Source organism: Hyla sarda, chromosome 9, assembly GCF_029499605.1.
Source record: "Hyla sarda isolate aHylSar1 chromosome 9, aHylSar1.hap1, whole genome shotgun sequence".
Lineage (NCBI taxonomy): Eukaryota > Metazoa > Chordata > Amphibia > Anura > Hylidae > Hyla > Hyla sarda.
This window is the reverse complement of record NC_079197.1, coordinates 163385711-163399477: the sequence shown is the minus strand read 5'-3', so window position 1 is coordinate 163399477 and position 13767 is coordinate 163385711. Positions and strand designations below refer to the sequence as shown.

Here is a 13767-nt window from a genome sequence, read left to right as displayed (position 1 = left end):
TGCACCCTTTTGTGCTCTTGTTTTTTCTTTCCTAGTGATTGCTCTGTTTAGGAAGCATTGGTAGCACCCTGGTTGATAAAATTGTTTAGGTTGAGCGCACTATTTTTTTATACATCATCGGTTCTGCAGCATTAAATACTCTGCGGATCCAGTACGTGTGACCCCTACACTTAGTGTTACTGTCATTAGTAAGAATTATGTTTCTTGCTATGCTCACGCAGCCTTTCCCTCCCTTTTTTGCACTTCTCTTGGATGCTGGGGGTGTTTGTTCAGGACCATGACAAACTTGCTCCTTTCCTCCCCCTCTTTCTCCCTTTTCATGTGGTCTGCACAAACCTTTTTACATTTTCAAAGCTTTGTGCCCAAAGTGCATGCTTTATATAACCCTAATGCATCCATGTGGAACCTATATGGTGCAAATGCACAATAAATAAGTTCATAAAATGACCAAAAAAAGCGAAGTAATTTTGCTCATAAATAATAATAATTTAGCACCTTGTATTGCTTGTCAGTGTGCATGGAAATGCTTCTCTTCTGAAAAGACTACAAGCTGTCTCCTACTGGTGAAAGATGGCTTGTACACTGCTCTGAGGCACAGCAGGGAGATAACCACACCCCTGGGTCCAAATTTATTGTTACTAGGACCAAAAGGACTTGGTTGCCAGGGTTCGTTTGCAAAATGAAAGAAACAGCGACCCCTAGTGGCCCCTTTTTTTTTTTTTTTTTAAACATAGGCTTAGCATTATAAAGTGAATGCAATCTAATGACTTCATGTCAAAGTCCCCTCTGGGTACATAAAAAGTGTAAAATAAAAAAAATAAAAAGTCCCTAAAATGTTATAAACACCCCCCCCCCCCCCCCCCCCACATACACACACACAAAAAAAAAAAAATGTAAAAATACACAGCAAAAATTAAAATGGGCTGTGTCCTTAAGGGGTTTTAATAAAGACTATGAGCAAAGTCACATTTTATTTCTCTTTTACTTTAGCAGTGTTGAATCCATAGAAGATATATTACTAAAGTGGCCATAGCAAAATTAATTTCTCTTGTGATCTGCTCTTCCAGATGAAGAGGAGGCTACACAAGCTTTTATACTCAGTTCCACGTGGGCAGAGCCGGATCCATTCAAGCGTAAGTCGACCTAAATAAAAGACAATATTTGGCTAGTCCCCGAAGACGGTATTGTGCTCCTCTGCTTTGTCGCGGCTGACATTTGTTCTTTTTTACGTTCTCTATACACAGGTCCTGCCGATCCCATAGGAGTGCTGCAGATTTCATCAGTGACCTGTAAGTACAGTATAGGGGCCCGTGTCCAAAAAATCCATTGCTTATCCACTTAAAGGAGTGATCTGCTGCTCAGCGTTTGGAGCAAACTGTTCCGAACACCGGGGCCGACGTCAGGAGCTTGTGATGTCATAGCCCCATCCCTTCATGATGTCACACCGTACCCCCCTCAATGCAAGTCTATGGGTGGGGGCATGACAGCTGCCACACCCCCTCCCATAGACTTGCATTGAGGGGGTGGGGCGTGACATGAGGGGGCGGGGCTATGACGTAACGAGCTCCCGACGCCGGCTCCAACGTTCGAAACAGTTTATTCCAAACGCTGAGCAGCGGAGTACCCCTTTAAGAAATCTAAGGACATTCCTTTTGGATTTCTGACGGGGATTTCCACTACAAATGCAGATATTGTTTTATTTTAATTTTTTTAAAATAATTTTTTATGTATTTTTTTATTATTATTTTATTTATATTATTATTATTTTATTGCACGCAGCGTTTGCAATAGTGTTTATTCCAATTAAAGACATTGGCCCTCATTTACTAAGAAAATCGGGTTGTAAGTCTATGTTGCTTTCTTACCCGACTGCTTTTTTTCCCCTGGTATTTATTATTATGTCGCATCCTGTTTGTCGCACGTGGGTTTTGTTGGTTTTGGTTTCCAACTCCTCTGAGCTGTCGGGAAAAAAATCCACAACAATTCAACAAATTCGGGTTGGAAACCTTAATAAATACGTGGGAAAGCTCAGAAATGTCGGGTTACGCCCCTTTTTCGGGTTTGGGAGAATCCACATCGGGTCCGTCGGGAAAAAATGTTGCATAGTGTTGCAGACTGGCGCACGATGTCTGCGACATGGCGCAGACAAAGATGCGACAAAAAAACCCGACAAAAGAGGTCGGGTTTAGAATAGTAAATGAGGACCAATGTATTTCACGTTGAAACATGCGTGCATTGTTGTCATTTAAGCAGGGCCTTAGGGCTAAGTCAGTGTTTTCCAACCATTGTGCCTGCAGCTGTTGCAAAACTTCAACTCCCAGCATAGCAGGACAGCCGAAGGCTGTTCGGCCATGCTGGGAGTTGTAGTTTTGCAACAGCTGGAGGCACTCTGGTTGGAAAACATTGGGCTATGTTCCCAATTGCCCTGTGGCACCTGACGGACTGTGTCATAGTGCCTGTTTGATATGCATGCAGCGCGATTCTTTACCCGCGAATTATGTGACAGCATTCTCGACAAAGCCTCCACCACAATTGTGCAACATAAAGGGTTACTCCGCTCCCCAGCGTCCGGAACATTGAGTTCCGTGTTCACTCCCGCCCCTTTGTGACGTCACGCCCCGCCACCTCAATGATTGTCTATGGTAAGGGGGTGCAATGGCTGTCACGCCCCCTCCCATAGACTTGCATTGAGTGGGCGGGACATGACGTCACGAAGGGGCGGGCGTGAACACGGAACTTAATGTTCCGGATGCTGGGGAGCGAAGTAACCCTTAACCCCTTAAGGACTCAGCCCATTTTGGCCTTAAGGACTCAGACAATTTAATTTTTACGTTTTCATTTTTTCCTCCTCGCCTTCTAAAAATCATAACTCTTTTATATTTTCATCCACAGACTAGTATGAGGGCTTGTTTTTTGCGCGACCAGTTGTCCTTTGTAATGACATCACTCATTATATCATAAAATGTATGGCGCAACCAAAAAACACTATTTTTGTGGGGAAATTAAAACGAAAAACGCAATTTTGCTAATTTTGGAAGGTTTCGTTTTCACGCCGTACAATTTATGGTAAAAATGACGTGTGTTCTTTATTCTGAGGGTCAATACGATTAAAATGATACCCATTATTATTACTTTTATATTATTGTTGCGCTTAAAAAAAAATCACAAACTTTTGAACCAAATTAGTACGGTTATAATCCCTTTATTTTGATGACCTCTAACTTTTTTATTTTTCCGTATAAGCGGCGGTATGGGGGCTCATTTTTTGCGCCATGATCTGTACTTTTTTTTGATACCACATTTGCATATAAAAAACTTTTAATACATTTTTTATAATTTTTTTTATTAATAAAATGTATTAAAGTAGGAATTTTGGACTTTTTTTTTTTTTTTCGTTCACGCCGTTCACCGTACGGGATCATTAACATTTTTAATAGTTCGGACATTTACGCACACGGCGATACCAAATATGTCTATAAAAAATGTTTTTTACGCTTTTTGGGGGTAAAATAGGAAAAAACGGACGTTTTACTTTTTTATTGGGGGAGGGGATTTTTCACTTTTTTTTACTTTTAAATTTTTTAAATTTTTTTTTTACACTTGAATAATCCCCATAGGGGACTATTCATAGCAATACCATGATTGCTAATACTGATCTGTTCTATGTATAGGACATAGAACAGATCAGTATTATCGGTCATCTCCTGCTCTGGTCTGCTCGATCACAGACCAGAGCAGGAGACGCCGGGAGCCGGACGGAGGAAGGAGAGGAGACCTCCGTGCGGCGTTATGAATGATCGGATCTCCGCAGCAGCGCTGCGGGCGATCCGATCGTTCATTTAAATCGCGCACTGCCGCAGATGCCGGGATCTGTATTGATCCCGGCACCTGAGGGGTTAATGGCAGACGCCCGCGAGATCGCGGGCGTCGGCCATTGCCGGCGGGTCCCTGGCTGCGATCAGCAGCCGGGATCAGCCGCGCATGACACGGGCATCGCTCCGATGCCCGCGGTTATGCACAGGACGTAAATGTACGTCCTGGTGCGTTAAGTACCACCTCACCAGGACGTACATTTACGTCCTGCGTCCTTAAGGGGTTAAAGGGGTACTCCGCCCCTGGCATCTTATCCCCTATCCAAAGGATAGGGGATAAGATGTTAGATCGCCGCGGTCCCGCTGCTGGGGACCCCGGGGATCGCCGCTGCGGCACCCCGCCATCATTACTGCGCAGAGCGAGTTCGCTCTGTGCGTAATGACGGGCGATACAGGGTCCGGAGCAGCGTGACGTCATGGCTCCGCCCCTCATGACATCACGGCCCGTCCCCTTAATGCAAATTTATGGCAGGGGGCGTGACGACCGCCACGCCCCCTCCCATAGACTTGCATTGACTGGGCGGGCTGTGACGTCACGAGGGGCGGGGCCGTGACGTGACGATGCTCCGGCCCACCGTCATTACGTGCAGAGCGAACTCGCTCTGTGCAGTAATGATAGCGGGGTGCTGCAGCAGTGATCCCGGGGGTCCCCAGCAGCGGGACCCCGGCAATCTGACATCTTATCCCCTATCCTTTTGGATAGGGGATAAGATGTCTAGGGGCGGAGTACCCCTTTAAATAACACACTAAAGCTTGAGACGACCACCCACATTATTCTGCAAGATTTCCATTTTCACTAAATCCTATGCTTGTTTTTCCTCTTTTTCATATTTATTTTTAATACCTTCTGTGTCTATTGGGTTTAATTGTGCATAGGAAGTGTAAGCAGTTGTTCACACAGGGAGGGGGGTTCTTAGCTGTGCTATATATAGTGTCATAGTGAACGATTCCCTGCTGATGATTGAAGACACTAGCAGAAGGAGCTGGGATTGTGCACTACCACCGATGCCTCGGCTGCTGACCTATGTGTATAGAGTGGAGGCTGCATGTCACAAGTGCGCCCTCTGCTTGTCAGTTGTGGAAATACGATAATGTGGTTGACAGAAGCACCGATGGACAAAAGAGCATCAAAAACGTAATGCTCATTGTTCACACATTTTTGTGCCCACTGTTAAGTAAATATGTTGCACAATCTCCCACTTTGCACTTAATCCCTTAAGGACTCAGCCCATTTTGGCCTTAAGGACTCAGACAATTTAATTTTTACGTTTTTGTTTTTTCCTCCTCGCCTTCTAAAAATCATAACTCTTTTATATTTTCATCCACAGACTAGTATGAGGGCTTGTTTTTTGCGTGACCAGTTGTCCTTTGTAATGACATCACTCATTATATCATATATTGTATGGCGCAACCAAAAAACACTATTTTTGTGGGGAAATTAAAAAGAAAAACGCAATTTTGCTAATTTTGGAAGGTTTCGTTTTCACACCGTACAATTTACGGTAAAAATGACGTGTGTTCTTTATTCTGAGGGTCAATATGATTAAAATGATACCCATTATTACATACTTTTATATTATTGTTGTGCTTAAAAAAACTCACAAACTTTTTAACCAAATTAGTACGTTTATAATCCCTTTATTTTGATGACCTCTAACTTTTTTATTTTTCCATATAAGCGGCGGTATGAGGGCTCATTTTTTGCGCCGTACTTTTTTTTGATACCACATTTGCATATAAAAAACTTTTAATACATTTTTTATAATTTGTTTAAAATAAAATGTATTAAAAAAGTAGCAATTTTGGACTTTTTTTTTTTTTTTTTTACGTTCACGCCGTTCACCATACGGGATCATTAACATTTTATTTTAATAGTTCGGACATTTACGCACGCGGCGATACCACATATGTCTATTTAATTTATTTTTTACGCTTTTTGGGGGTAAAATAGGAAAAAACTGACGTTTTACTTTTTATTGGGGGAGGGGATTTTTCCCTTTTTTGTTACTTTTCATTTTACATTTTTTTACATTTTTTTTTACACTTGAATAGTCCCCTACGCTCCAGCAAGGCCTCTGCTTCCCTGGCATCCGCGCTCTCCGTCGCCGCCATCACGTCGCTACGCACGCGCTCCTATTGGATGACGGGACGGCGTGCGCAGCGACGTGATGACGACGATGGAGAGCGCCAACAATGCAGGGCATCCCGAAGAGGACGCGCCGGAGCCCCGAGGACAGGTAAGTGTTCGTCAGCGGACCACACGGGGCACCGTAAACGTCTATCCGGTGGTAGCTGAAGCAGTCTGCGCTGCCGGATAGCCGTTTATGCGATGGCCCCGACATACAAAAGCATCGTATGGTGATGCTGCCTCTGAGAGACCATCTTATGTGGAAATTCTCGTATGTCGGGGCCATCGTAGGTCGAGGGGTCACTGTTCTGTGTTAGTTCCAGGGGCACATTATTGGCTGTATATTAACCTACTATTGTGCACTTTTTGATGCTGACATACGTTTTTATCTTTATCAGTGAACACATCTGAGGAGGATATAGATGAGAATGCAGTAGCCGAAACGCAGGCGTTTTGCAGTGAAGCAGAACCAAGAGGGCCAAGTCTCCAAGAGACACCAGAACCTGTTGATAGAAGTGTAGAGGAAACAGTCCAGTCTTCAGGTAGTGGAGAAGATTCTGAAAAGGAAGTCCGACAATTGCCCGATGAACCCATTTCCCAGGATGCTACACAACCAGTCTCCCAGTGCTTGTCTGGAAGACCTCCGGAGACTGGTACCTGGGTGCACCTTAAAAGAGAAGTTCCAGCTTCAGTTTGGATAAGAGGCATCGAGCAGGAAGGAGATTCTAAGGATCTGGAAGGAGACAAGGAAACATCAGAAGATGACACCCAGGCTTATGAGCAGTCACTGAATCTGGAGCTTGAAGCCACACAGTCATATATTGACTGTCCGCCATTTACAACGGACACCCCGGCAGTGCCCACTGCAGAAGAAGAATATGCAGAACCAGATGTTCCTTCAGAGAAGATTGAGCAGCCAAGTAGTGAAGATACACCGGCATCAGAAAGTGATGTCACTCAGCCTTACAGTCCCAGCCATACAGTCCCAGGGGTGGACAGTGGTACTGCACAATCTTCAGCGTCGTCTAAAGAAACTACGGGTGATGGTGCCACTCGGGCTGAGAGCATACACCCAGCTGCCACGGAAGACGATGAGACACAGGTGGTAACCCCAAGTGTTCCTGCTGCAGAGGACGTAGTGCCGGAGACGTCTACTAAGAGCAAAGAAAAGATCTCTTTACGGAGAGGTTAGTGGCTATGACTGGACTAAAATTATCAAAGAACCAAGAGCAATTTTACATTTCCGATTTTTTTCAGCAAAAAAATAGTTTTATTTGTGATGTACTCATGATGTAGCCTACAGTAATCTATACTCACACTATACTGAAGTGTAAAGCTGATGGAAAGGCCGTTACTGACAGTGGATACTTACATTGTGGTTAATTATATTCTGACAATACAGTGACCCCCCCCCCCCCCCCCCCCGACCTACGATGGCCCCGACATACGATAATTTCAACATGCGATGGCCTCTCAGAGGCCATCGCATGTTGAAGGCAGCATCAACATTCAATGCTTTTGTATGTCGGGGTCATCGCATAAACGGCTATCCGGCAGCGCAGACTTCTTCAGCTGCCACCGGATAGCCGTTTACGGTGCCCCGTGTGGTCCGCTGACGATCACTTACCTGTCCTCGGGGCTCCGGCTCGTCGATGCTCTCCATTGTCGTCATCACGTCGCTGCACACGCTGTCCCGTCATACAATAGGAGCGGTGTGCGTAGCGACGTGATGGCGGTATCGGAGAGCGAGGATGCCGGGGAAGCAGAGGCCTTGCCGGAGCGTCGGGGACACCCCTGGGACGTGGCAAAAGCGATGGAAGGCGACATCCCGGGCAGCGGCGACGGTCCGGAGCGGTGGGGACAGGTGAGTACAACTTCCTCTACCAGTGGTCTTCAACCTGCGGACCTCCAGATGTTGCAAAACTACAACTCCCAGCATGCCCGGACAGCCAACGGCTGTCCGGGCATGCTGGGTGTTGTAGTTTTGCAACATCTGGAGGTCCGCAGGTTGTAGACCACTGTCCTATACTTTACATTGCACGGATCCCTCAACATACGATGGTTTCGACAAACGACGGATTACCATTGTATGTTGAGGGACCACTGTACTATATTGATTCATCAATAGAAGTGAAAGGAAAGCCGGCCACTCTCCATCTTACGTCTTCAAGACTTCTTTATTCGTTATACTCACAATACATATATATGGGAGAGGGACAGACACCAGGGGGAGTACAGATAGGCGACAAGCACCGTTTCCGCTCTGTCTAGTGCTTGTCGCCTATCTGTACCCCCCCGGTGTCTGTCCCTCTCCAATATATATGTATTGTGAGTATAACGAATAAAGAAGTCTTGAAGACGTAAGATGGTGAGTGGCCGGCTTTCATTTCTTTTCTATTGATGAATATCTACATGCTACATACAGCCAGAGCACCGCCACACGTTGACACTGCAGTAGAAGTGTTTTTTCAACATTACCATCCCCGCAAACCACAGTTGCCGAACATATCTTCATAACTGATCAATACTATATTGACGCTATGTAGTAACTGCAAATGCGACTTCAGAGACCCCCCTCGATCTACAGATTGGAGCCCTGTCTTTCCATGTGCAAGGAGTGGCACATGCCAAACACTGCTCAATGCACAGGAAAAGATGGGTCCCTTTTTGGAGATTGGATGAAGTTTCAGACGGTCAGGGAACCCCCTCCTTCCCATTATTAAACACTTATCTGGGATAGGTTTAAAAGTAGTGGAGTACCCCTTTTGTTTTCCTAAATAAGTAGATAAAGTGTAACTCCAGTGAGCAGCATAAAAACCTAGGATATGCATCTAATAAATAGTATAATATATATAGAGTGAATGCTGTTTTGGGTTCTGTGGCTTTGTTCCCTTGGAGGCAACGCATTTGTTTTATTTCAATATGGGAGAGAGCAGGAGGATAATTCCATTTCTACAGCCCTTTACTTCCTCCCTGCCGTTGCAGGAGCAGATAGAAAGACACATTTATACACACAGACATATAGACATATAAATAAAAGAACTGTATTCCCAATCAGAAAATTATCAGTTCCTAGAGAAGTAGGTCATTAATACAGTCCTGTGATTACAGCAGCCTCTGCATTGATTCAAGTAATATATATATAGCAACAACCTACAGGTGTGGAAGACCACACAATAAAATGGTGAATATACCCCAGTTAAAAATAATTTATGACAAGTATAATCATGTATAAAAGTAATTTTATTGAAATATATAGTTTAAAAAATACATATACTTTTATATATCCTCTATTTTTATACTACCGTTTATGAATTGATTCTGTGATTTCAGATATACATATATGTATTTTTTAAACTATATATTTCAATAAAATTACTTTTATACATGATTATACTTGTCATAAATTATTTTTAACTGGGGTATATTCACCATTTTATTGTGTGGTCTTCCACACCTGTAGGTTGTTGTTTTAGTTGCTCTTTCAGTGAATAATAAATCCCCTACCCTACCTATACAATATTTCTATTTTTGAGCCCTTGAGGAAAGTTTCTTTCGGTCACATAATATATATATAGGAATGAGGCTTGAGAAAGGTCTCATTGTGGAGACCGAAACGTAGCACCATTCACATGATGGGTGAATAAACCACAGCTTTTGAAGCTATTTTGGAGTGCCCCTTCTTTCATTCGTATTTGATTACCAAGGGATACTGAGTCCTATCTCAAAGAGCAGAGCACCCACCAGGACCGGGAGTCCTATACATAGTACCGGCCCTTCCTCTTGATTACCTATATAGGAATGAAGTTATAAAGAATGGTCCCCATGTAATGATTCTTCATAATATTACTTGTAAGTGCAATTTCTCATATTAGTGTCTCAAACTTTACTGTTCATTATTTACAGCAGATGCAGATCTATTTTATTTTTTTATTTGTATAATATTTTTTATCGCAGGTCTAAGCAGAAGTAAGAGAAAAGAGGAACCTGCACAGAATATCCCGGTGAGTAAATCCTAATGCTTCATGCAGACAAAGAAATCTGAGTTTGGTAAATTCTGTTTTCCTCTGTTTCATCGCTTCATTGCATAGAGCATTGTTTCCCATCAAGTCTTCCTCCAGCTGTTGCAAACCTACAACTCCCAGCATGCCCGTACAGCCTTTGACATGCAGGGAGTTGTAATTTTGCAACAGCTGGAGGCACACTGGTTGGAAAACATTGGCATAGAGAAAGCAGCACTATTTGTTTAATATGTGTATGTAGACGAGTCGGTGGTTCCTCCAGAGAGGGTCGGCTCTCCGGGATAGTGTGGTTGTCTGTGACTGGGCATAGGAAATGGAGGAGTGCTCCGGGAGTGTGTGTTTATCTGTTGTCTGTCCTGGTGTCTACTGTTTTAGTGTTGGCCGGGTGTGGACTCCCTGTAGGGTGTAATTGGTCCTGACATGATCCTTTGATTTTGTACACAGGAGGGGTGAGCTGGGGGGCCTTGTTCTCTGCCTCATGTGTGTATGTTTTTGTTGTTTAAAATTGCAAAAGTTATAAATAAATAAGTTAAAAAAAAATATGTGAATGGACACATGCAGAAATAATCATATAAGTGGAGAATTAAAAAAATATCCTCAACTAGCTGATTACCCGCTGTTGCCCGGTCTTCCTACCTAAACCTTGTGGAAGAGAAAATGCAACATGTGGTGTTTATATTTTATTGTTGTTTTATCTCTCCCACTAGGTTTAGGGCAACACCCGAGTACTCCTGCACTAACCATTCTCTGCACCTGCATGCCAGACAGTTAAATCATATTTCTCTATCGGCTCCATTGGGGGACACAGACTCTGGGTATATGCTACTGTCTCTAGGAGGTTGACACTATGGTAACCAAAAAGTTGGCTCCTCCCAGCAGGATATACCCGCCTCCAGGCCTCTGAGCAATACAGTTTTTGCTTAGTGTCTTAAGGAGGTGGACTCTGGTCTGGTGTTCTCCAGACCAGGTCTCATATTTTTTATTTTCTTAGGTTTAGGGAATGTGTTAGTTCTTCCTTTTTATTTCTGTTTTCAGGTGGGGACTCAGAAACTACGGTTCACTGTTTCCCCATTGCGAGAGGTGGCAGGCATCTTGGATGTACTGTTAACCCCCTCTCGCCAACGGTCAGCGCTTGGGGTTGTACCTCATGGGTCCGGGTCCCCCTACCTCCCTGTTCACCTCGCTATGAGCTTGGCTTGCCGCAGGTGAAAATGCTGACTGAAGACTACAGTCTGAAGACTTCTTTAGGTAAGCTCTTCAGCATGAGGTGAGTATCTTTCTCTCCCTAGGTCTTGCAACAGCTGGAGACCCCTGTTTTTGGCCCTATCCTGCAGAAGCTGGGGCTGGCCTTGAGATATCTTATTGTTCCCTGCAGGGGGATTGTTTTTTATTATTGGGGGAGCAGTGGCTACACAGTAAGGGGGCACATTATTTGAGACGTGTGTTTTATAGTACACGCGCCGCAGGCTTCGTCCTGGTGCGCTTTTTACTTTCACTTTCGGCGGCTGCCGACGGCACTTCGCCCGCTCCGTCCCCGGGCGCACAGGAACTCACTACAGGCGGCGTGTGCGATCGGGGTTCGGAGCGGGCGCCATTACTGAGTGAATCCTTCGGCAGCCCGGCGGACGTTCGCTCCCACCCATAAGCGCCTCAGCAGTGCGAAATAGCCACCAATCAGCGCGTTGGGGCTGTGCAGGGGCCAATCACAGTGCTCCTTGCCCCTGACCCGGCCTCTTCCTCCTATTGGCCGGCGTCTTTTCTCTCTCCCCTCAGCATGATGCGGAGTTCTACTCACAGCAGCTGCCTTGGGACACAGACTTGGGTAAGACTGTTCATTTTTTTTGTCATGTCCGTGCCCAGAACTGTTCCTCCCTCTATGCAGATATCGGGAATATTAGTTACCCATTACGCTTGTTAAAACTGCTCTGCAAAAATGTCAGGTTCTGCTGAACCCACTTGTTCTGCCTGCTCCACCAGACCCCCCCTGCTATTTCTAACTCGGGTGCCCTTTCAGACCCGGTGGGTTCGGCCACCCCTCCAGCCTGGGTTTCCTCCCTCTCCCAGTCTATATTCGACTTGGCACAGGTCTCCCGTTCTGTGGTGACTGCCTCAGAGAGGTCTACCCTTCACCGGCCCTCTAGAAGGTCCTGTTGCCCTTCTCCCTACGCTTCGCATAGGCGTAATAGGGGTGTCTTCTCTGACTCATCCCCTGAGTCTTCTGGTAGACACGGGCGTTCCTCTCGCAGGTCTCGCCCGACCACTTCTTCAGGCCACACGCATCACTCTTCCAGAGGTCACCGCTCTGGCTCTCCTGAGCCACGTACCAGGTCTGAGTCTCCCTCTTCCGGGGCCACCTCCACTCGTTTGCACTCGCCTGGATAGCTAGCGGCCGAGGGTTCCAATTCAGAGGACACGGTGAACTCATTGGTTATGACCATAAGAGACACCTTTAAAGAGTACCTGTCATCATCTAAACTTTCCCTGATCCCCCTTTCCATCTGTCCCCTTCTCTAACTATGCCTATCCCTGTGTTTATTGAGGTTTAAAATGCTGTGGAAATACCTTTTTCTATCCCTCTTCATTAGCTCAGGAGCACTGTCTTTCTGAGGGGTGGAAGGAGGCGGGTCCCAGCAGACATGATGTCACATGAAGCTTGGCTGGGACTCTGCTTCTGCCAGTCTTCCTGTATGCTGCTCTCCCTCTGCAGCAGTGTTTCCCAACCAGGGCACCTCCAGCTGTTGCAAAACTACAACTCCCAGCATGCCCAGACAGCCAACAGCTGTCCAGACAGGACCAGAACCCTTCAGCATTAGTCCTAAAAGCTGTACACTTACTATGAAAAGCATAGGATGCTGCTTGCAGACCAGGCATAGAAGAGTGACCCCTAGTGGCCAAAAGTATAAAATGAAAAAACTGGTATAAATATTAATATTTTTTAATGAAGATATATTACAATATCTCTTCATTAATGATTATGAACAACATATTAAAAGTTTTTGTTGATGACAGGTACTCTTTAAAATAGAGGACCCAGGAACTTCGGACGCAGCTCCAGAAGGATCCTTTCATCGTGCCCGACCGGCACCCACAGTGTTCAGCTCTCACGCTGAATTTTAGGCCATTCTAGAATCTGCCTGGAAGCACCCTGAGTAGAAGTTTCAGGGACTGAAGAAAGTCCAAGCGCGATATCCTTTCGCCAAGGACCTTGTCTCCAAAGTGATTTCCTCTCCGTCGGTGGATCCTCCGGTTTCCCGCTTCTCTAAAGCTACTACTTTGCCGCTGGCGGATGCAGCTGCCTTCAAGGACCCTGCAGACAAAAAGGTTGAGTCGTTAGCGAAGTATGCCTTTGAAGCAGTGGGTTCTTCCCTGCTTCCTGCCTTCGCCTCCACCTGGGTGTCTAAGGCCCTCTCGGTTTGGCATTCCCAACTCCGTCAGGGCATTCTTTCAGGTTCTCCCCCGGAAGAACTGTCTGCTCTGGCCCTCCAATGTTCCAAAGCTGGAGATTTCCTGTGTTCTGCTTCCTTGCGCTCAGCTCGCTGCGCTGCCTTTGCCACTGGTAATCTAGTGGCCCTCCGTCGTTCCATTTGGCTTAAAACTTGGAACGCGGATGCTGCATCTAAGAAGTCTCTCACCGAGATTCCTTTTACTGGTTCCCAACTTTTTGGCAAGTGCCTGGATGAGATGATCTCTGAGGCGACAGGGGGCAAGATCTCTTTATTACCTCAAAACAAGTCTAGCACTTCTT

The 13767-nt window shown here is 45.4% G+C and overlaps 1 protein-coding gene across 1 annotated transcript in view; it reads left to right on the top strand.

Moving 5' to 3' along the window:
• The window catches only part of MDC1 (mediator of DNA damage checkpoint 1), a 47750-nt gene that overhangs the window by 19662 nt on the left and 14321 nt on the right, over positions 1 to 13767 (top strand). Inside the window, exons 7-10 of the mRNA XM_056540573.1 lie at positions 1068 to 1133; positions 1245 to 1289; positions 6399 to 7187; positions 9958 to 10004. Coding sequence (XP_056396548.1) covers positions 1068 to 1133; positions 1245 to 1289; positions 6399 to 7187; positions 9958 to 10004 — 947 coding nt within the window. The remainder of the gene's footprint in view (positions 1 to 1067; positions 1134 to 1244; positions 1290 to 6398; positions 7188 to 9957; positions 10005 to 13767) is intronic.